Below are 24,774 nucleotides of genomic sequence, written 5' to 3'. Positions count from 1 at the left end.
ATTTCTAAATTGCAGTACTTACTTTTTGATTGGTTTGCTCTAAACATTTTATGGTAAGCAGGTTGTAAACATTGTAGCGAGGACTGTGGAGAAAGCATTTTTTTTTTTACTTAAATAGATAGACAGGTGTTTTATAAACATGTTTAACATAATAGCAACCGAACACATGTCTTCCATCATATGCAGGGATTACAGTTTTGTTCAAGGGCTTTCAGCAACCCCACTACACAAAATGTACCAGTACCACTGCATCTGACTCTCTAATAACCAAACAAAAGCAAATGAACACGAAAGGAAAATCAAACAAAATACACATACCATAGCATGTTGGTTATTCTGTCTCATTGTTGTTTCTTATTTGTTTTTAAAACTGAGTCATGTACTTTACAGGATCCTGAAGTGTACTACTCCCACTCAGAAGGAATCTTTCCTGACTTGGAACTGGGCCCATTAAGGATCATTATGTAAAAGGTTGATCCATTCCAGATATTACTGTAAGCTCTGTTGTACATACACTGCATGTTCTGTAGAGTTCACTTGACTCAGTCAAAGTTCATTGTAAACTATAATGTAATAACTTGGGGTTGTCACCTTTTGAGGCACTAGCAGATATAATTTGTTCTTTACTGTGCTTGTGACATAAAAACATTGGTTCAGACTCAATCTCACCTTGAAATGGTAGTCATAAAGCATAAGAGAAGTTGTGACATTGGACTTTTATTGCTCTCTGGCCAGGTCTCTATACCTGCAGAGACTTTTATCTTTATTGTGACAGATGACAAGCATGCATACATAGCATGCAAACATGGGAAAAGAGAGTTTTTCAAAATTTATAATACATCTTTTAACAACCCCAAACTCTACTACCCTTCTAGCAGTGGTGGGACTGGACACAGCAATAACCCAGGCCTGATATTACAGTGTAACAATAACGTTAAGCAATTACACCCTTACCATCATTACTGCAACCCATAATCAAGACTAAGCTATATGCAAGTGTAAGTCTGTTTAATTTTCCTGCTTATTATTATTAGCTACGTTATTGAAGATTTCTAGTATTCAAATATTTAAACTTGATGTTCATTCAAAGTCTTCAATGACACATCAATTATCAACTGCCATTTTGGTAACTTAGGGTAACTATGTATTAATCTGAAAACGTTTTAGTTTAATGGGGTTGTTAATCATGTGACTTCCTTAAAGATTAATGTCTGCTGGTGATTAAGGCTCAAATTATCGATTAAGTGCAAAGGTTAAAATATTTTATCAACCAGTAATGGCTAAACTGACACTATCTGAGCAGGTAAGGAGATGTGCGTCTCCAGCCAAGGGGGTATTGATTAGACCATTGCTCTTTGACACAGCACAGTGAGCCTGAGGTATGGGAATCCAGCACAGTCCCTCCACCAGTGTGTTCTCCTAGTTAGTATGACACTCTGAGTCACACCATGCAGCGAGCTGACATAACATCTAGACCCAAGTGCTCATACATCTGAGAACAACAACAACAATACAGTGACAGTATGGAGCCAGCTTAAGTATTCATGTTTCGAGTTTGCCACCAACTATTTCACAAGCTGCTTTTTATGTGAAAATCCATTTAATATTAAAATATATACAACCTTCTTATGACTGGATGATGGAAGGGATGAATGGAACACACACAGCTATAAAAACAGCTTGGTGTCTTCCTTTCTTTGTGTTTGATTTTAACTCTTCCGAAAGCATTTGTTTGGAAAGTTAGTGCTGCAGCCCGATCCAAAGAGCACGTACCATTGTTAACTGGAGTGGCTTAGTGGTGAAGGAAGGGAAGCCAGCTGAACACTCACATGGTGAGGACAACGAAGCAGCTCCCGGGACACACACGCAACACGCACCACAGCGTATCAGCCCATAGTGCCAGAGCCTCAGTGTGTCACTATGATGTCTGTCTGGAACACAGAGGGACAGACAGAAACACACCATTGCTATTAGGATCCAATCCAGTGTTCACACAGTATGGAGAGCATAGATGACTGGTCCTGTCTGAGAGGTATTTATTTAAATACGATATGTATTGGTATTCTTTTTTTTTTTTTTTTGTAGATGGTTTGTAAAGTCTAAAATATATTTATTAATATCAAATTTGATATAATTCATTAACACAGTTTTATCAGAGATTTATCAATCTCTAAATAACTGGTTGGTTTACTGGCTGATTTGTAGTCTCTGGAGAAAATTAGAAAAGAAGTAGAAAACAAAGAGCAAGGGAGTGAGGGAGAGCAAGAGAGAGAGATAAAGTCACAAGCACAGTATAAACAAACAGCTTTTCCTTGCTATGAAAACCTGTGTGGGTTTTTTCTCAGCAGGCCTTCACAGCGAAATCCTTCTGCTCTCCTGTGATTGACACACTAGGAGGGGGAGTGTCTAGCTGGAGAGTGAGGACCACCCCAGGCTGTGATTGGTGGGGCTTGTCCCCTGTGTGGCTGAGGAAATCTGTGGGAGGGGGCTGGGAGCCGAAGCTTGTGAAGGGGGCTGGAGGCTGGCAGAGACCAGTGATCCACAGCTTCTTAAACACTAGGTGCACCTCCGAGGGACAGAGCAGTGCAGTGCGACTTTCCCACTCACTTCCCTCAGAGCCACCTGAGTGAACTGAGGAGCCTAAAAGAAGCAGGCTAGTCCAGGACTAGAGAACAAGGGCTAGAAGAGAAGACCATTAGAACGCAAAAGAGAATTCAGGATCTCTATTTTTGGTGGATAAACGATAACTAAGAGGACCTTTTTGTTCTGAAGGAAATTTTTATTTTCTATATAAGGATTCTTTTTTTTTTTTTTTACAATATTATATGATTCATTTGTTCTATTACTTGTGCTTTTATTTTCCTATCTAATTCTTTTGGAGATTCGAAGCAAGCAAGTCATGGAGTTCCACAGAAGCGGGTCTCTACCCACTAAGGTGATGGCAGTGACGCTGGTACTATTTTTTCTCACCTCAGCTGCATCGGCGGAGGAACACGACTACTACAGCTGGCAGTCAGACAACTTCCAGAATGGGCGTTTCTACACTAAGCAGCCACAGTGCGTGGACATCCCAGCAGACCTGCGGCTCTGCCATAACGTGGGCTACAAGAAGATGCGGCTGCCAAACCTGCTGGACCACGAGTCCATGCCCGAGGTGAAGCAGCAGGCTGGCAGCTGGGTGCCACTCCTGTCCAAGCGCTGTCACGCAGACACGCAGGTCTTCCTCTGCTCCCTCTTCGCCCCCGTCTGCCTCGACCGACCCATACACCCCTGCCGTTCACTCTGTGAGGCTGTGCGTGACAGCTGTGCCCCTGTCATGGAAACCTATGGCTTCCCCTGGCCTGAGATGCTCCAGTGCCATAAATTCCCCATCGACAATGACCTGTGCATCCCCATGCAGTTCTCAGGCAACCAGGCCACCCAGACCCCAGGTAATATCTCATCTTCTCACTACTGTTCACTTCAGCAACGGTTCTAGAAACTTTAGAGGGCAGACAGTCTGCCCTGACCCTGTGAGTCCACCAAGCTACACATTAACTACACACTTCATTTTGTTTATCTGAGCATCAGCTCGGTTTTAAAAACCTTTTATGAGGTGGGGGTATAAAATAAAGAAATGGCTACTTCCCACAATGCACTGCAAATTAATATATATATATATATATATATGAAAAACACCACTATGGCTTCTATATAATTTGTGAATCTCTGTGTGGTTGTCCTATATAATTCTGGCTTGTTCTTTTTTTATGGGCTTGGTTGCTCCACCTGACCCCAGTTTATTCAAGCTCACACATAAGGGTTTTAAGCACAAAGCTGCTTTCGACGTGAAAGAATTCCACATTTTGTTAGAAACAAAAATGTATTCATCTCTTTGATTAAAAAAAAAAATCGCATTTGGAATGTGGAAGGGGCAAGCCCTGCTGTGAATGTGCTCACTCACTCTTTTATTTAGCTAGGAAGTTAGTTGGCCAGTTAGGTAGAGAGCCAATTACTGGAGATTGTTAATTAGTGGGACAAGGAGAAAGTTAGTTAGCTTGAACGTGACCAGAGAGAGAAACAGACCTTTGAGATCCTGTGAGGGAAGGAGAGACCAGGAGCTAACCTTCACACAGTGCCTGCAGCAACCTCTAAACTCCCAACACCAGAAAACCCAGAGTGTAGAACAAAAAAAAAAAAAAAAACGATCATTTCTGTTTAGATGAAAGGGGGAAATGAATCAACAGAAAATTAAAAATGTGCAGAACTGTGACTCAGTCTGTGAACTCCCCTCTAACCCACATCCACTCCGCAGAATGTCATTTATGCTTGTTTGCTCCAGAAGTGAATTTAACATACAGGGTAGAGGGAAGACGGACAGTGACTGGGGATCAGAGCATTTAAGAGAGACCCAGATCAACAGATGGTTTGATCTGAGGACTGTAAAATGGGAAAGCCCAGTTTTAATAGCTGTATGCAGGACTTTTGCTGTATGCACAATATTTGTGTCACCTACTGCAGTCACTGCACCTTGCTCTGTCGTACTTGCTTCTAAAAGACTTTGTCAATATATGAAAGAAGAAATTACAGATGAGATTCTTTTTTTAATATCATATCAGCTAGAAATTATTCTGGGTGACTGTTGTGTGGGATGTAGGTTAACGAAAGTTAAACCAGATGTAGAACTACAAATGACATACGGTAAAGATTGTGTGGCAATATGGCTGAAAAATGATCACTAAAATCTCTGTGCTACGTACTGGTATTGTAATTATGTTTGCATAAGACAAACTTTTGAGCACATAACTGTAGCTAGTTATGAATTACTGGAATTCTTTGCTCAACAATAAAACGCTTAGCTTTACTTTAGGATATTGAGCATACACTTCAAAGTGCATTAACTTTTAGTAACACAGTACTTTCCAAATATTTACTGAATGCGTTTAGCAAACAATTCTGTGATTACGATGATAGAACTCCTTACATTAACAACACGTATTAACAAAGTTAATTTGTTAATTTCCTGATCATAGGCTACTATTTAAGTACACTGTATGCTATATTTTAAAGTTTTCATTTCAAATCTTGTAATATATAATATTGTAACTCTACTGTGTACCTGATAGTACTGTGACCTTGCTATTACTTATTTATTCCAGGACTGCATCCTTGTAAACATGATGCAACATATCAAGGGGGGCATATCCTTATATATTAAATAAATAAATAAATAAATATGGTAAAGAAAAACTCTGAACGGCCACCTGTGGAGGACACAATATTACATTCTCCTTGCCCCCCTAACACTTACTGTAAACCCTCTAAAGAGCACTGTCAGTATCCATAGGGAGGCACAGGGGTAACAAGAGGGGGTGACATGTTCTTAAAAACACTTTTCATTGTCCAAACTTGATCTGATTCACTGCTTTACAGAACTTAATTAAGACTCCTGAAGGAATGCTGTCTTGAGGTTACATTTCCCTTTATGTAAATTAGTTCACTGTATTTAAACAAATTTGGGCAAAGTGTAGTTGTAGCAGAGCACATTATTGATTACCATACAGGCAAGCCCTGTGTGCGTTGTGTCTGCACAGAATGTGTGTGCGTTGTGTCTGCACAGAATGTGTGTGCATTGTGTCTGCACAGAATGTGTGTGCGTTGTGTCTGTACAGAATGTGTGTGCATTGTGTCTGTACAGAATGTGTGTGCATTGTGTCTGCACAGAATGTGTGTGCGTTGTGTCTGCACAGAATGTGTGTGCGTTGTGTCTGCACAGAATGTGTGTGCGTTGTGTCTGCACAGAATGTGTGTGCATTGTGTCTGCACAGAATGTGTGTGCGTTGTGTCTGTACAGAATGTGTGTGCGTTGTGTCTGCACAGAATGTGTGTGCGTTGTGTCTGCACAGAATGTGTGTGCGTTGTGTCTGTACAGAATGTGTGTGCGTTGTGTCTGCACAGAATGTGTGTGCGTTGTGTCTGCACAGAATTTGTGTGTGTGTGTTTATGCGTCTGTGAAGGAGTTCACCCTGTTAGAACAGACAGAAATATAAGTCATGTTAGAAACCAGAGCTCTTTTGATACTTTGAATTTCTTTTGCTTTTGAGAACAAATTCAAACATGTTGCACCAGGAGGAGAGCACATTGTGATGATCCAGCTCACTCCCAGCATCTCCCATCCGATAAATCCTCATCAAAATAAAAGTGCAAACAGTTCCCTGAAAGGTTGAAATAGGCGTCAGGCCAACGACCCCAGAAAGAACTCCAGTGAGACGAGCTCCACTGGTCTGAGCCGAGAGAGGTCAGAGAGTCTATTGCAGGGAGATCACTTTGTCATTTGAAGTTGTTTCTAACCCTAGCAGCTTAAAGATGAACTCCCTTATAAATGACCGGTACTTTAAGAAAGAATACAAAGCTTTTTATTACTGTTGACATTGGTCAAAGTTTTGTTTTGTATTGCGGCCTATTTAAATTACCTTAACAGAGGTCTAAAACGTGCTTTAAGATAGACATCTTTCAGCAGCATTTTCTATTGTTAAACAGTTAATAATGCAATTCATAACCCCATAACAAAGTGATAGAATATGCATACATAAATACAGCAACTGTAATTGCTGATCTAGCTACTGACATTCTCAAACCTAAAATGAAAACTGTGATTCTTCAAACTACAATTGTACATATTTCTGGAGTGCAAATTATAGTTCCCATTTGAAAAATAAATATATATTTTTAATTAAAAATAGCTAGTTCAGCATTTGTATGTGTTGCCTTTGGGCTGCATGGACATTGCATTACAAGCATTGATTTCTTCATTAACTCAGTGATATACTGTTTAGGCTTTGCAGGTCGTGATTTGGTACACCTCAGAGAAAAACAATCAGACTGTATTAAAACAATAGAAATTGTACTGTATATATAGGCAGTGAAGAGGAAATTATGAGGGCTCTAGGGCTGTGCTTTATTAACACATTTAAACAAAAATTTGGAGGGAGAACTCAACAGGAAAAATAAGACACCAAAAGTATCTGCAATACTGGAATGACTTTCAGTACTTACCGAGTGGACACCAGGTGGGCATACCCAGAGCTAGATGCATAACCCCTTTAGAAAAACAATGATATACAGTATAACACAGTCATCTTGCACACAGGTTTGTAAATGTGTACAGTGACAAGCAAGGGGATGAGCAACAGATAATCCTCTTGATTAATGTACTTCTATGTGTCTATTACTACTACCATCCTCTTCAGGTAGCAAGGATGTACATTTGCTATGTGTGAAGTTGTTCACAAGATGGATAATGTGATAAAGCAAAGAGTATTATGTGCAGCTCTGTGCCAGACTAGTTTTCAAATTATGTATCCTTAGGAAAAATGATAGCAATAATTATAATTATAATATACTCCCACTATTAACTACTGTTGTCCCAAAGGAATTACACCAGCAGTACCATACTGTTAATCTGTTAATGACTGTTAATCATCTCAACTCATTCAAAGTAACTGCAGCACAGTTCAAACCACCTGCTCTCGACTGTGCACCATTTTACCAAAACACAAAAAACACAGTGGGGCAAAAAGCAAAGTCCTTGTGTAAGTTTATATTAATCCTGTAATGTTCCCCCCCAGCATTATGTTTGTATTGACCCATTGATTATCATCACTCATTTTTACAGTGGAAATAGGTCTCTGTCAGAATGGGTTAGTGAGTTGACAGTTTGTTTATTAGGGGAAACTAGCATCTAGAAAATGATCCTCCAAAATATTGTATTGTGTTTTTAACTTGTTCACCAAACCGGGTATAAAAAGTAGCCATTTGCCAAGTGGGTTTGGAGTTTAGTCCTAAGAAATGTTTATTTTTTATTAAACATGATTGTTTTTCAAGGACAAGGCACCTGTTTAATATCAGGGTGATATGAGTAGGTGCTGTCGAGGCAGGACGCAGAGTATTTAATATCAGGGTGATATGAGTAGGTGCTGTCGAGGCAGGAAGTGGAGTGTTTTTCCCAGGTTGGGAATTGGCACCCACACCTCAGCATGCTGACAGGATACAGTCTGTGTTTGCCAGAGAGTGCCGGTTCTCCAGGAAAAGGACTGGCTGGCATTTAGATCAACACTATTTGCCGTGCGAAGCCTGGATACTGATAGTGTCACAATGTGGAGAATGTGCCCGTTAAACATTTTGCACTGATCATAGACTGAAAAACTACTGCTACACTATGATAAGTGCATCAAACGTAGATAAAGAGATTTAAACTCCTGTTTAAATCTCATAACAATTCCTTTACATATTGCAATATTAGGTGGTCTGCAGAATTTAAAAATACTACAGATATTTATGAAACACTATAAAGTTCTGGTATGTTGAAATTCTATGTCAATGCCCGTAAACCTTGCCATATAAATACCTGTCCATAACTTATTTTTACTACTTTTACTGCTAAACTACTTTTCCCCAAGAGAAAATACAAAATAGATTTGGTAATTGAGAGAGCAACACGGCGTTTGCTTTCGCCTGCCAGTTTATACAGTTACAAAAGACCCAAGCCAGCAGCTAGTGTTACTATGCGGTTATTGGAGCTGCACAGTTAATAGCAGTTCAGAGTATTTGGGATTTTACTGTAAAACAAGAGTAGTTATGAAACAGAAGTTTATCTGGACTGCAGAAGCTTAGCTGCACTATGACTTCATTTGTAATTTGAGATATCAGGTTTGAACTGCCATTTTAATACTGTGCAGACGCTGTTTCAGTTCTTGCAGGGACCGCACCAGAGTTTGGGACAGAGCTGGAGAGGCAGGGAGGTCTGCTCTAAAGCAGGGTGTTTGTTGTACATGTGGCTCACGCTTCATTGCTAAACTTTAATCTCTCATTATCTTTGCCTTGCTGCTGCATCCAGAGATGGGCTGATAAAGCTGTGCTTTGATGTAAGAAAACTGAATTGCTTGATATTCAAGGGAAGGGTGGGATGGCTGGCACTGTGAACAGTGAACCAGGATGAAGAAAGTTGTTGGGTACACACTTGAATGCTATACCCACCCTATAAACAGACAAGCAGACAGCTAAATAAATGGAGGCGGTCTTCCTTCCTGAGCACAGGATTTAGTGCTGTCAGCTTTTTGAGCTAAAGCAACCCACCCCAAAGAAAGATTCAAGGAATCTGGTATTGTATAGTGCTTATTAAAGAGGGAATTTGTAGATATTCCAGTAGACACATGAAAACACAAACACACTGCGGAATCAAGAACAAGTCGCAGGCTGACATTAGGGAGCTTGCAGTTTTGCAATTCCCCTTTTTGTACCAGCAGGTGGCGCTGTGTAGAAGCCCTGGAGTGTTAGTCCTGTGTTTGCGACTGGCTGATCAGGAGAATGACTTATTGGCATCAGGCATGACCTCTAGGCTTAAATATTTCCTAGAAGGGAATTCCAATTGAGCACAAACGGCTCTAGCTTTCTATTTAATTCCCATTCTCTAAAACTGTGTTCACTTGTTTTAATTCCTACTAACCCCCAGTCCCAAAGACACATCAACTCACAACCAAGCACACACTTACACTTCCTGTATTCACTCTTTTAAAGATACCATACACGCTAGTGCATTCAATTTGAACTTTGTTAATTGAATCACCTCCACTTTAAAGTGTTTTTGTTTTTAAATGGATTTATTTTTTTGTAGAAAGAATAAGATGCTATTGTTTTAATCCTTTACCTACTAAAACAACTATGGCATAGGAGTTAGTCTTAGATAATGTCAATTATTATTTATTATTTATTTCTTAGCAGACACCCTTATCCAGGGCGACTTACAATCGTAAGCAAATACATTTCAAGTGTTACAATACAAGTAATACAATAAGAGCAAGAAATACAATAACTTTTGTTCAAGCAAAGTACAAGTGTGACAAACCACAATTCAATAATACAGCAGATAATAGTGATAGTTACATCAGGATATGATTAAATAGTGATAGTTACATCAGGATATGATTAAATACAAAGTACTACAGGTTAAACACTTGGCAGATTACAGTATTCTGAAGTACAGGATTGAATGCAGTAAAATAGGGGGCAGATAAGAGCAAAGTAAAGCACATTTACATGAAGGGTGATAGTGTCCCAGGATACAAACAGAGGTGTTCTACAGGTGCTGTTTGAAAAGGTGAGTCTTAAGGAGGCGCCGGAATGGGGTCAGGGACTGGGCAGTCCTGACATCTGTAGGAAGGTCATTCCACCACTGCGGAGCAAGGGTGGAGAAGGAGCGGGCTCTGGAAGCAGGGGAGCGTAGCGGAGGTAGAGCTAGTCTTCTAGTGCAGGCAGAGCGGAGAGGTCGAGTGGGGGTGTAGGGAGTGATGAGGGTCTGGAGGTAGCTGGGTGCAGTCTGGTCCAGGCATCTGTAGGCTAGTACAAGAGTCTTGAACTGGATGCGAGCGGTGATCGGGAGCCAGTAGAGCGAGCGGAGTAGTGGAGTAGCGTGGGCGAAGCGAGGCAGAGAGAACACCAGGCGGGCAGCAGAGTTCTAGATGAGCTGGAGCGGATGGGTGGCGGACGCAGGGAGGCCAGCCAGGAGGGAGTTGCAGTAGTCTAGGCGGGAGAGTACCAGGGCCTGGACCAGGAGCTGGATAGCATAGTTGGTGAGGAAGGGTCGGATTCTTCAATGCTTCTCTTTATAGGGATTTTAACCTGAGCACACACTTGCACACCCAGCCATACACATACACCTATTCACTTTCCAAAACACACACACACACACACATGCATTCATCCACACGCAAGCTAGACCCCTTTAATTTCACATAATACTTTCCACCTAAATCACATCTTTGGAATCGGATTGTACTCCCATTCTGTGGAATTTTCTAACACTTCTTCAATTTTTTTGGCTTCTTTGAAGTGGGGTTGGTTTAGCTTTGCCAAATTGTTCTTTCCACTGGCACTTTACTGAAGCGTGGCCTTGCATCCCTGTTTCCTAATTCTTCAAGCAGGGTGGGGATCTGGGGCTGGCAGTGTAAGCAGTTTGCTGATGGGAGCTCACACTTGGCAGGTTGCAGTGAGAGACTTATCCCTGCTAAATATTTACTCATAGGCTTTTTCTCAAGGTGGCAGACTGGGAGTGGCCTAGTGGGATAAGCAATGGGTTACAGGGATCAGAGTTCAGCATGGCGTCGAACACAAGTCAGCACTGAAATCATATTCTTGATAAGAGAGCCATACACTGCAGTAATGTGCTAGGAATAGCAACTACTATGATGGAAATTCAGAGGTCTACACTGGGGCATACAATGGGGCTGGCTGATTGCTTCACAGCAGTATGACTGCTGCTGACTCACACTGGAACTGCATAATATGTCATTGCATATTAATTCAACTGTCTAAGGTTTTGAATTATGTTACCTTTATTGGGCCAGTTTTGGTGTGACACAAGTTTTATAATTAAACAGAAAAAATAACCTCTGACCCACATAATGTTTTCCTGTGGTATCCCATGATAAAAGTATAGGAACGTGTAATTAAGAATAGTGAAAGCGTGGAAAAGCAATGAAAAAAGCATAGGAAACTGCCATATTATTATTTGCCATGGGAAACATCTGTACTACTTGTGGAGGAATACAAAAAAACTGTATTCCACAGTCTAACGTGTTGCTGAATGCTGATAAACTGCAGTAATGTTTCATATGACACTCAAGCAGATTTACTGTGTGTTCAAAGCTTTCTTGGAGACATTTGTATAAACGTAGTAAGTAGCCAAATTCAGAAAATGATCCCATCCAAACTGTTTTAAAGTTTGGAATGATTTAAATGTCACAATCCCTGAAAATAATATAACTAATAATTTCTTATCTTGCTGTGAAAAAAGTGTCTCATTGAAAGGCAGTCCAACATCTTCAGTTGCCAAAAAGCCCCTTTCCCCCATTTTTTTTGTAAAGCTGTGGATTAACCTCTAATAGTGCCAGCCTTTCAGAGTGCATAGCAATGAGTGTGGTCTCTGCCCTGGCCTACTGCAGGGTGATACCATTCCAAGCCAGTGGGGGGCATACTCCAACAAGGCAGAGTGTACTCACAGTAAGTGCACAGGTGGATTGAGGTTCTGGGAGCTGGAAGACCAGGCCCTGTCTGAACAGAAACTGAACATGACTGCAAACAATATGAGTCTACTGCAGTCAGGGGCTTTGTTGCTTTATATTTTATAGCACACATAAAATACTGGTACCGCAGTTTATTTTTTATTGGGGGAGTTCAAGTTACTGTTTTCTGCCTTTGAACAACAGTTAAATAGACATGCTTATTGTTTTGGGCTGTGTTTATAGATATGAAGCTTACAAAATTCAGCTTTTGTGTAATAGTAATGCACAGCATTCCACAGTATCTAAGTGGGTCTTAGTATTGTGCATTTTAGGAATTTCACCTTCAAGCTAGAACGTTTGATACATATAGAAAACTGTTGCAAATTAAAGCAAATATTTAATGAAATGTTAACATTTCTTATGGTATCTGTTGTTTATTTATTTGTTTTGTTATATAAATGGCAGTCCTTTCCATCAGCACTCAATCAACAGCTCCAGATGTTACTACCAGGTGGATTTTTACTGGCACTAAGGAAGCTGATTCCGCTGCTGCCAGTAGCTGCACAAAATGAATTATTAACCACCCATTTCACTTTCTTTAAACCTAAAGTCAATAAAATATAAGTATTTCTCTTTCTTCAGTCCTTTTTAAACTACTGGCAGTATTATTTCCGGGGCTTCTCATTGGCAGTAGAATTTGTCCTGGAATAGGTAACCCCAAATAGATTTTCAACTGGTTCTAATCACTCTATTTCCATTATAACAAAGGTTTGAGATCAATGAGACACCCCAAATCACAAATGAAAGCATGATATTAGTGAAAAAATATATATAATCAAAGGATGCCAAAATGTACACAAGACGTTAATTATTAAAATAAACCTGAAATAACCGTTCTTCCTCATCTTTTTTTGGTTTGCAGCCTTCAAAGTTTGCCCTCCATGTGACAACGAGCTGAAGGCTGACACCATCATGGAACATTTCTGTGCCAGTGACTTTGGTGAGTCCCCCGAGTTCAGCCCTGTAGCCCAGGATAACAAACAACCAATTCTCCCTGCCTTTGGCCTAACCCAAATGTGCTATCTAACCCCATATATCTCCCTCTATCTCTTTTACAGCATGAGGTGAATCATTTGTCCAACTTGACACTTGCGTGTTTGAAGTTCTGGATGAATTACATCACAGCCACGTAGACATTTAGACAGGTATAGATGGAAGACAGGCAAAAAGATGAAGGCAAACAGGCAAACAGACACTGCTAGGCATGCAGGCAGATAGGCACAGACCAAAAAATGACAGGCAGCTAAGCTGACAGATGCACTCTCCTCCCCCATTTGTGAAACCACATGTTAGTAATAGAGAAGTAGAACATTCCCCCAGTTGGTATGAGATGCTGGTGACTGAGGCAAAAAGGTATGCTGGTTGGGCACTAAAGTTTATGTCTGCTGGCTCGGTTGCAGGCTTCTAGAGGAAGCTAATGGACAAGTGAAGTGATCATTAGTCCACAGCAAGGGTTCCCAGATCTGGCACCTTGTTGTCTGAGAGGCGAGAATTACACAGATTGCAAATGATGAACCATGTAGAAAAACGAAACACCACAAAACTAGCATTCTGCTCCTGTTAATTCCAGTAGTCAGCCCGCCACTAGTATTGTAACTATGCTCTTGTATTGTATTGTATTGGAAAGCTGAAGATTATTTTAAAACATGGCGAGGCAAAAGTCAGCATGCAGCCACCGACACCAACAATAAGGCACAAAACCCACAGGCAGATGAGAACTTGAAGCATATATGGAAGCTCCTATAAATCAAGGTCAGGACATTAGGTGTATAAACAAAAATGATACCCCTCTTCCTTAATTATAAAATCCAGTCCACAGCACAAAACTGTCACACACATTTTGGCACTATTAGTAAAACTGTTAGTGAGGTTCTGGACTGAATGGCAGGGGTTGTTCAGGTTGGCACAGTGTTGGCACAGTGCTGGACTATATCCGTTGCCATTAAGATGAAATTGCATGAATAATAAATGTAATAAACTGCAGGTTTATGGCAACATCATCACTTCATTGTATTGTATATTTAGTCCATAATCTACACTAACATCGATCCTGTATCCTGCAGCTCAAGGGTTGCACTGTTTGTTTTACTAGGATAGGCTGCATGAGCATGATTGCAAAAAAAAAAACAGCTTGTAAAACTGAACTGCTATCACATTAAAATACAATGTGTAAATATCCATGTTTTTATTTATCAACGCATGTGGTGAGAGTCTTTTTTACGAGTGTGTTGGCGAGCTGAGAGAGACAGATGTCTGTTAGAGAGGCTGCACAATAAACCCCCAAATGTAAATGACAAAATGTTTAGAGTTTAGCTGGACGGTATTCAGAACCACATCAATTTAAAGGGGTGTGTGTGTTTGGATTACACCCCTGTTCATGGGACCACCCTCTAGGCATATAATACACACAGTCACAGACACCCTTATCCAGGGCGACTTACAATATTTACAAGAAATCACATTATTTTTATATACAATTACATTCTTTTTTACACATTACACAGTTGGGTTTTTACTGGAGCAATCTAGGTAAAGTACCTTGCTCAAGGGTACAACAGCAGTGTAGCAGTGTCCCCCACCTGGGATTGAACCCACGACCCTCCAGTCAAGAGTCCAGAGCCCTAACCACAACTCCACGCTTGTTCGTCGGCCGGTCGTTACACAGGGTGCTGAGAGCTGTATGTCTGTCCACTACAGATAGGGGTGCACAGACGCCTTTCCCTTACATACACATTAGGAATGTATTTTATTTAAAAAATACAGCACTGCTTTAGGACCTATGTTATTTTTATATATTTTATTGACTTCAAAGGACATCTCCAGAACTCATCTAAACACATTCTAAAAACCCTTTCTTTAAACACGCTTCTGGAAAAGATGCCATAGAACTGGGACACGTGAAGTTAGTAGTATGTGTTGTGCCCCATATGGTTTTTAAAATATGTTTTTCAATTTCTAGGGTTGTTACTATATGCTATACGTTATATACACCCTTCAAGCTCTTTCTGAGTGATAACAGAGATTAACCAAACCTGTGAGTGCACATAATGCTAATCTAAAGAAGAATGTACTAAACCAATACCAGTGGGGTATATTTAAGTGTGACATTGAACATTGTTGTGGGCCAGTGTTCCTTTAAGTAAAAAAATGACACAATACTGGTAATATATAAAACTATACAAAATGATTCATGGTATTTTCTTAAGGGTCAGTTTGTCTTCCCAGTGTCTTCCTGACTGCTTCCCTATCTCCCCCCTTGTCTCTGTGTTTGTAGCAACACTGAGCTGGCTTTCTTGGCTTCAAGGCTCTGATAGTGTGACCAGGTGAGGAGCAGAGTTGTTCTGGCGAGGGTGGAGAGAGGCAGTTCACTATAAAATAACGTTGATTCATGGAGTGTGAGCTGGGAGGACTGTCAGAATGGAATCTGTTGCATAAGGATCTGGAACACTAGCAAGGTCTGCCTAATCCTGTAACTCACCAAGGACTCCAGGTCACATCAGGCTTTTCTGTTTTTTAAGTACTTTGGACAAGCAGAGGGGCTAATGACCTCTGTCTGCCTGTCCATCTGTCTTTCATAAAGGTTTATCATAGTAGATGTGTATAGTACTATACCACTACTGCATTTACAGTGCTTTTCCATTACTGTCTGCGATTTATGCTTTTACAGTACTGCAGTAAGCTTTCATAAAGGAGCACAGGTTTTAAATCCTACAGTAGCTCCCTCTACGGAGAGATGTAAAGATGTTTGAATTAATTAGTAAGAAGGTACTAAATATTCTACCTATATTTTATTGTTAGAACCCCCCCCCCCCCCCCTTTATAATTGAAGACTGCGGTGTGTTTGCCAGTGCAACAGAATACTATTGTATGTTTCATAAGTCTAAGACACTGCTGAAATGGCAAGTCATTGAGTAGCAGGTGGCTGCCCTGACCTCAGTGAAAGTTCTGTAATGCCCTGAGCCCCCTCCCTCCTTCCCTCCCTCCCTCTCACTGCCAGCCTCTGGAACAGACCCTTATCTTGCTGGATGAGAGCCTCTTCTCATGCTGGGACTGGGTGCTATCACAGGTGTGTGTGGGACTGGGTGCTATCTGTGTTCTAGCATTACTATTATTATTATTATTATTATTATTATTATTATTATTATTATTATTATTATTATTATTATTATTTATTTCTTAGAGGACGCCCTTACCCAGGACGACTTACAGTTGTATACAAAAAATACATATCAAGAAGTACAGTACAATTAAGAGCAAGATACAAAATACAGTGACTTCAGTCCTAATAAGAGCAAATACAAAACACAGTACGATTTGATATCGGGGCATTTCAAGAGCAGATAACAGTGTTGATAGTTACATCAGGGTTAGATATGAGTGCAAGTAAAATACAAAATACTACAGATTGGGTTAAGTGCAGGATTAAATACAGTAAAATAGGGAGCAGATAAGTGCAAGTTAAAGTGCATTAAAGGCAGAGTGTTATATAGTCCAGAAGGGAAGAATTGAGTTTTACATGTGTTGTCTGTTGTCTAAATGATGTCCATTTCAGTCCATTTCACAAATGTTAAACAAATCATAACATACATAGGACCGCATGCAGTAACTAAGAACTGGTGCACTGTCTTCTGTCTTATTGTTATAGTTGAGGTAGTGTAATCTAATGATTATGCTACTGTAGACAGTGTCATCCAGTGATTAGAGGTTACAGACTTGGAGTGAGATCGACCTGGTGGTTATTGCTAATCCGGAGAGTGGTCAGATGCAGATGACCTCTCCCTCACTGCCATTCAGGAAATAGTTATACAGAGATAATGTCCTTTTTAGTTATGTTTCGCAGGATTTTTTTCAAAATTTTGTAATACAGAGTGTTGTTCCAAGAAGGGAAAATGCACTGAAGTTACCTACAGTTGCTCCCTCATTATAAGGCAACCCTTTTATAGAGCAGAACTGGCTATATATTAATGGCTTCCATTTTCCCCATAATGCCATTTCACAAGAGCTTGCAGTGGAACTCCCTCGATGTATCAGATTGAGCATTATAAAGAGGTAGCACTGCTTCAGAGACGTTAAGGCATAGGTTTCCAAACCATAAGGTCGTCAGTTTAATTACCTTCTGGGTCCATTTCATATTATCATTTTAAGAAACCAAGGTTTCACACCTCAGGAATGGAATGCACACCTTAAAAAGTAAAAATAGGAAAGGATGTTAAAATGATGGATTCCTAGTAAGCAGCTTGGATTAAATAAAAAATAATGAATATTCAGCCCTTTGTCAGATTCTTTTCATGTGTTTTGCTTGGAAGTCAACAGCAGTAAGAGTGATTTTCTGAGCTTTTCAAACTTCAGATGTCAAACAGCGCTCCAGAGCTGGCGTTCTCCGCGGGTTACAGTATAGCTCTCAGTGCTGGTCAGACAGCTCACGTGTTAGAACTGGCAGCAGCAACACTCAGTCCTGGCTCTGCTGAGCATGTGGAAAACAATCTGTCTTTGGGGCTAATTTTCATTCTGTTGCCACTAGCAAATAGTTTGACCCTCTTTTCTGGAAGTAGAAAGACTAGCAGGAAATTTGCCATTACTTGAATTGCTTCTGACTGAACCTAAGTTGTTTCTTATTTGCTTTGTAACAAGTGCATGCGTCCCTAAAAGACCACTACTTGAAATGACATACAATCTCAGTAACTAACCACATCCTTGTTCTGTATATGCTTTCTGGACAGACAAACAGACGCATGGACAAGCACTAAATTGTTCTCCATGATATTTTTCCTGTGCAGGTCCTGGTAGTTGGCTAGGCTCGTGGATGGTCTATGTGTTACACAGCAGGGTGCAGTTTGCATTAGAATCCCAGGTTTTGCAAAGAGAAAGCGAGTACAAGGAGGTGTGGGGTTCCGGGGGTAAAGTTAGGAGTTCTTTATTGTCACAGGGAGGGAAAAAGGGGAAAACAAAGCTCTTTTCTGTGCCGCGAGGGAGTGCATGGAAATCAGCTTTGTCAGCCTTCTTTTTCTCCTTCGTCAAATGCATTCTTTCAGCATGCGATAACTTGTGAACAAGTTGGTGGAATGTACTGCAATGCCATTTTGTACATGAATAAAGGTACAGTGTTGTAGACATGGAATGTACACAGAGAATTGTGAGGGTCTGGAACCAGCTCCCCAGTAATGTTGTTGAAGCTGACAACCTGGGATCCTTCAAGAAGCTGCTTGATGAGATTCTGGGATCAATAAGCTACTAACAACCAAACGAGCAAGATGGGCTGAATGACTTTATCTAGGGGGATGTAAGCAGTTCACCTAACAGGAAGCTCAGTAGAAGAGATAGACTTTGTTTATGTTCAAAGGTTTAGGAATGTTTCCCCTGCAAGTAAATTAATCTGAGATGAATAGGCTTGTTTCCAGTGGTACGTGAGGGTTTACTTCTAGACATTTGAACTGGGCTGTGAGTGAGGGAGGTCAACAGGGATGACACTGCTGGTTTCTCATCATTTGCATGGATTACTAGTCTAGACCACACTACATAGCAGTAGAATGCTATCTTGACAGCTTCCAGAACCCTCTACTTGTAAAGCTGTCTTGGGAATAGTGCCATCCCGATACACAGATACACAGGATATGAAATACCTTCAGTTCTGATGGAAATACCATTGCTTTCCAGTCAGTTCCAAGTGGAAATTAAAAGTACAATTATAAGGGGGGGTATGCTGTATAAATATACAGGCTGTGTAAAATGACTGGGCCTTAGATACAAGCCAGGCAGTTCAGTCAGCTTTGGAAAAGAGCTAAGGTCGAGAACATTTGTGGATTTCTTCAACGTCCAAACCCTTGGGCTCATTAACTGACTACAGTGTATTTGTACATTCCAATTCACATTGGAAATGGATCACAGTCAGCAAATTAATAGGCATAAAATGTTTGTTTTTAAATGGTAGTTAAGTAAGATGAGTGAGTTTATTTAAATCTGCAACTACAATGCAGGCCCTGTCCTGTCAACATACAGTCAGACAGACAGATAGATAGACAGACAGTAGGTTGCCCTCCTTTATTGCCCCTTGTATTCTCTAACTAAGCAGTATGTGGTTTAACTAAGGGACTAAAACATTATACTCATAATTTGAGAGGGGTGCACATTTTCTTTCTGACTGAGAGTAAAAACTTCTTATTTCTGTGTGACCAGTTGGACTTGAAAGGTGCCCTTGATTGTAAAGCTGGTAATTTGGGCATGGGGTGGGCCAGGGGGCAGTGAGCCTGTGGAAGGAACAGTACTGGTCCAGTGTGTGTGTGTGTGTGAGAAAGAGAGAGAGAGAGCCCTCGCTCTCCTCACTCACATGCCAAGGAAAGGCTAATGGCTGTGTGTGAAGGGGGTATATATGACAACATTTCCAAGGAAATGCTGGGTTTTTTTTCTAACTGTCAGGTCTTTTCCTCACCTGCCCTCCCCCTCTAGCCCTGTGTACCCTGGTTAAAGGGCCCTTGTTTAAGAAGCAAGTTCGAACTGTCACGGGGACAGTGCCCAGACACACTCTCACACATGCTTGTTTCTGTCCCATGCGCACGTTTTTAAAAGAGGAAAACGTCAGATATTTTTCCTACAGTTAATTTGTGATGAAGCTGTGATTGCCAGTCGCCACAATGAATGCATAGGTATTTTGGAATCTGACAGCAAAGCATGATTACTTCTGCACATTGATTAGCCTCCAACTGCAATTCACATCCAACTGCTCTTGAGCAGCTCGTGTTGCGAATATGAGACTTTCAGCTCTGCAGCCTTGAGTGTGCTTGAGCTGTCACTCTGGTTCATTTCATTTAAACGTTTTAATCATTTCAATATTGTTTGATTGCATGTTGTATAATTCAGTGGTTCAGGAGCAGTAATAGCCAAACCCACATTGGCACCCGAGCCAAAACATTGACGTGGAGAGGAAAAGTCACCAGATCTAAACTCTCTCAGCTATCCCAGAGTTTGAAGGCCACTGAATTATTTAGGGACTATAGCAAGAGTGTGTCAATGTTGCAGTCAGATTTAAACATTGAAACCTAAAGCTGTCACATTCTTTACGTGTTTAGTTTAGTGAATAAACATTTCAGATGTATTCATATTTCTGTATTATACCACAGTGTACACTAAATTGCAAAAACTTTATTAACATTTTGTAGAAGCGGTATAACAACAACAACAATAATAATAATAATAATAATAATAATAATAATAATAACAATAATAATAATAATAATAATAATAATAATAATACGATAAAATATGTTTAGGGTCACATTTGACAAAATGTACTGTAGGGTTTAAATTTTATTTTATAGAACTCTAATACCCCATAGCTTATTTTTGAAAATATTATTAAAGATAATGCTTTAGACTTTATAGTTCATTTTCTTTTATTTGCTCATAACTAACCACCTGGAAGCAACTTGTATTTCTGACGTGCCAATTATATTGTGGTAAAACACGACAATTGAAAAAGTGAAGTGCAGTAAATTATTAGAATACAGGTGGACTGCAGACTGCACTTTAGCTGTAGTTGGAAGGCAATGTAACAGCATGATGTAGAAGTTTGGTCCCATTGTAGGTATAGTACAGCTAAAGTCATGTGTGTGCAGTCCGGTCCCAGTGTAGGTATAGTACAGCTAAAGTCATGTGTGTGCAGTCCGGTCCCAGTGTAGGTATAGTACAGCTAAAGTCATGTGTGTGCAGTCCGGTCCCAGTGTAGGTATAGTACAGCTAAAGTCATGTGTGTGCAGTCCAGTCCCAGTGTAGGTATAGTACAGCTAAAGTCATGTGTGTGCAGTCCGGTCCCAGTGTAGGTATAGTACAGCTAAAGTCATGTGTGTGCAGTCTGATCCCAGTGTAGGTATAGTACAGCTAAAGTCATGTGTGTGCAGTCCAGTCCCAGTGTAGGTATAGTACAGCTAAAGTCATGTGTGTTCAGTCCTGTCCCAGTCAGCTGGCTAGAGCTCTGGGCAACAGCTCAGCTCCAGGCCTTGTGTTTCTAAAGGGAACAAGCTTCAGCCCTGAAACCTCTATGAAATGTTATGATAAGACTCCAAACATTTATTTAAATTGATAAAGACTCTCAGCAGATGTTATGGTTGAATTTGATGGAGGGATAAGTCAATTATTGAAAAGCCCAGAGCCAACGGGGGAGAGAGAGATGGAAGGAGGGGGGGTTTCCTCTACATTTAATTCAAAGTTCCCTGGATTTGAAGAGCAAAACTGAGAAGGTACAATCCCCCTTGTGGCCTTAATGCAACTCTGAAATATGTCTTCATTTAAGGTTCAGCTAGTACAAAACATTGTAACCAATAACCTGACTGCCTGCAACACTCCACTTTAGTTCCATTTCTTTACATCCACTAAGGGCACTAGTTGATAGGGGTGTAACGATACACTAATCTCAAGGTTCATTAAGTATCATAATAGGTTGTGCTACTGTATGTACATGTGATTGTCCTGATTGGCTACTTGTGTGATGCATAATAACATTAAGTGGACATTTAATGATGGACCATTTTGTTAAAAGACACAATTAAATGGGATAGGTAGAGTATGTATCCATACCAACTATAAAACACACAGTATTCATTCAAGAACTGTTTGGATGATACATACTTCTGTTACAATCCGATATATCATGTAAAGAAAGCAGCCCGATTCCTTGATACACAACCAGTTATTACACCCCTTCCAGAGGACTCTAAAAAAGAAAATGAAAGGGAATCAAAAACAGAAAAAAACTACAATAGTTAATATGTCGGTGTTCTTTAAGGTTGATATTACTGGTGAGTGGGAAATTTAGTTCTGTCTTCCCCTTTAAGACCCCTGCAGAAGTTATAAATACCATTCAAAGAAATCACGATTCCAACTTTCAGCCACTGGTGGCATCGTGTGCTGTGAAAAAAAAAGAAAATCCAAAACAGGAACAAATACCAGCTGTAAGATTGTTGGAAAATTTTCACCCAGGTTCTCTGGTCTGACTGTGCCTTTGAGTCTGCTTAATTTATTAAAAAGACAGTTCTATCCGTTCTAGTCTCTGGGCAGTGTTAGCTATGAATGAGCAGCCTGTGCGTAGCCAACACCTGGCTATGGATCGTGTTCCTTGTACAGCTGTATAGTGCATCAGATGGAGGTGTGTCCACCTGCTGGGGACCCCCAAAAATGTGTGGTAGTAGGGGGACTAGCATTGACCCCCTAATTAGTCTCCTCTCTCAAGTTTCCGTTTTTCAAGTTCTGAAGAGCTGTCCCCTGAATGGAAAGCACTGGCTCTATACTGCTGATTCATGTAGCTCTTGGGAAGTGTAAAAACACTTCATCGTTTAGACAGGCTAGCCTCAAACCTTCTGTCCTCCGTGTTTGTCAGGGGACACTGCTGTGGTCTAATTAACCCAGGGATGAGAGAACCAGACTCAATGTACAGTATCACATTTTTATACAATTTCCATTTATAAACTCCTTCACCTGCCAACAGAATTAATCGACGACTTTCTGTTCTGCCTACATGGGTGATTTCCTGTTCTCATGTTATGTTCTAAATTATAAATATTGGTGATATTGTTTGCTATGTTTCTTTATTAAATCTATTATGACATGATTATGACAGGTGCTGCTAGTAAGTAGAATGAAGATTTCTTATAAATATCTCCCTGTATGTTTCTAATAATCCTCTCTCTTTCCTCCATCTCTCGCTCTGTCTCCCCCCAGCTCTGAAGATGAAGATCAAGGAGGTGAAGAAGGAGAAGGGAGACCGCAAGCTGATTGCAGCTCAGAAGAAGAAGAAGGTGCTAAAGATGGGGGTGCTGCGCAAGAAGGACCTAAAGAAGCTGGTGCTCTACATCAAGAACGGAGCCAACTGCCCCTGCCACCAGCTGGACAGCCTGAACAGCAACTTCCTCATCATGGGCCGCAAGGTGGACCAGCAGCTGCTGCTCATGTCCATCCACAAGTGGGAGAAGAAGAGCAAGGAGCTCAAATTTGCTGTGAAGTACATGAAGTCACAGCAGTGCCCCACCTACCACACTGTCTTTCAGTGACCCGCACACAGGCCAGGCAAGGAGAACATGTTTTTCCATAAAGAAACAAACACTTTCAAAGCACACCCTGACACTTGCTTGTTTCCCTTTATCGAATAATAATAATTATATTAATGTTAACGATATGTGATAATGATCATTATGGTAATATGAATAACTATATCACAAGGAAATTGGCCTTTACATTCTTCATGGTAGTCACTCTGTTATTCCAGACTCAAATAAAAACAAGTATATATTTGTTTTTTCAACAAAATCAGTTCTGGAGTTTTTTAAACTCTCCTTTTTTAATTTAAGAAAACATATAAATATGGATTGTGAGATTAGCAAAGTCGAATCGAGTGAGAATGTGAGGGAGTGAGAGCGAGAGTGAAAAAGAGAACAACAGAGACAGAGACAGGGAGAGGCATAGACAGTGGGTGAGTAAACACCAGAACAAAAAGAGAATGAGGGTGACAGAGAGTGAGCACTAAAGAGACTACATGAGCAACAAAGTATAGATGTGTGTGTGCGTGTGCGTGTGCGTGTGTGTGCGTGTGCGTGTGTGGGTGTGTGCGTGTGTGTGTGCGTGTGTTTTGGGTATGGGGGACAGACTAATCACAGTAAAGTGGGATTTCCTGTGCGGAGATCCCCAGTCCTGGATTGATGCTGAAGGACCAGAGCTTTTGTAGATAAAACTGAATATATCTTGTAAAAATAAGAATAGTAATGATAATGAAAATGAATCAAAGGTTTTGATGTTGTTGTGTACGCTTAAACCCCTCCCCCATTGAACTACAAGCGGCGCACAGCTTTTTAATGATAAATGACTGTTATGACTGTTCTACAAAGCAGCCCTCATTGACGGACTGTGGTGGGACTGAATGCAGCAAGAGGGAGGACTTTTCTGCTTTGTTAGAGTGTAGGGAAGGGTTCCATTTCTCTCCTGCCCTGAATGCACAGAGACCTTCACTGGAAAGAATGGACTGACTGCTCTCTGGGTTCTCAGATTGAATTGGTTCCAAGGATCTCTGTGTTGATGTGTTTTACAAGTATCTTCTTTTTTTAATATTATGTATGGTATAAATACTCTAGTCAGCATCTGCATCCAATACTGCTATAATAATGGAGAATTTAGCTTCTGAAATGTTGTAATGATCCATAAACCTGTAAGTAGAATTGTGACTGAAAAAGGTGTTTTTCGTGAAAAAAATAAAATAAAATAAACTTGACATTTTTATACATAAAAAAAATTGCATTCTGTCTTTGAAGCATATATACTTTCCATTGAAGATGCCAAGCTGTTTGTCTTTAGTGGCGTACTATGCACCATTTTCAAACAATAAATAAATAAATCACAAAAACTATTTGAAATGCTTTGCATAGAGTCACCCCCAGTGGCCTGCAGTACTCAAACAATGCCTCACGGTGGGTCTGTGTGTGAGGTCATTGTACTGCCATTTGGGTCATTTCAAATGCTCCTGATGCAGCCCCAGGGCAGGAACAAGTGCAGTGTCACAGCAGCTTAATTAAACACAGGCCAAGTTGCCCACGAAGGAGAACAGCTCAATTCACAGACAGAGGTTTGATGGAATACTGCCGTGGAGTGAGGGAGTGAGGAAGCTATCTGTATCTTAATGAGACCCTGTCAGAGAGAAAAA

At 40.5% G+C, this 24,774-nt stretch overlaps 1 protein-coding gene across 1 annotated transcript; it reads left to right on the top strand.

Moving 5' to 3' along the window:
• The first annotated feature begins 2,526 nt into the window (after positions 1 to 2,526).
• LOC117418262 (secreted frizzled-related protein 5-like) lies at positions 2,527 to 24,366 on the top strand. The gene is made up of 3 exons (XM_034031123.3): positions 2,527 to 3,431; positions 12,961 to 13,038; positions 22,806 to 24,366. Exons 1-3 carry the CDS (start codon positions 2,900 to 2,902, stop codon positions 23,132 to 23,134), a joined length of 939 nt encoding a protein of 312 aa, XP_033887014.1. The 5' UTR covers positions 2,527 to 2,899; the 3' UTR covers positions 23,135 to 24,366.
• The last annotated feature ends 408 nt before the right edge of the window (positions 24,367 to 24,774 follow it).

This window comes from Acipenser ruthenus, chromosome 13 (genome assembly GCF_902713425.1).
Source record: "Acipenser ruthenus chromosome 13, fAciRut3.2 maternal haplotype, whole genome shotgun sequence".
Classification (NCBI taxonomy): domain Eukaryota; kingdom Metazoa; phylum Chordata; class Actinopteri; order Acipenseriformes; family Acipenseridae; genus Acipenser; species Acipenser ruthenus.
The sequence above is the reverse complement of the archived record's forward strand: the minus strand, read 5'-3'. Positions and strand labels throughout refer to the sequence as shown.

Excerpts from the sequence above, each read along its gene's own strand:
- LOC117418262 (XM_034031123.3), top strand. The coding sequence starts at position 2,900 with ATGGAGTTCCACAGAAGCGGGTCTCTACCCACTAAGGTGATGGCAGTG. Across the intron at positions 3,432-12,960 it reads CCAGGCCACCCAGACCCCAG|CCTTCAAAGTTTGCCCTCCA; the intron begins GTAATATCTCAT and ends TTTGGTTTGCAG. Across the intron at positions 13,039-22,805 it reads TTTCTGTGCCAGTGACTTTG|CTCTGAAGATGAAGATCAAG; the intron begins GTGAGTCCCCCG and ends GTCTCCCCCCAG.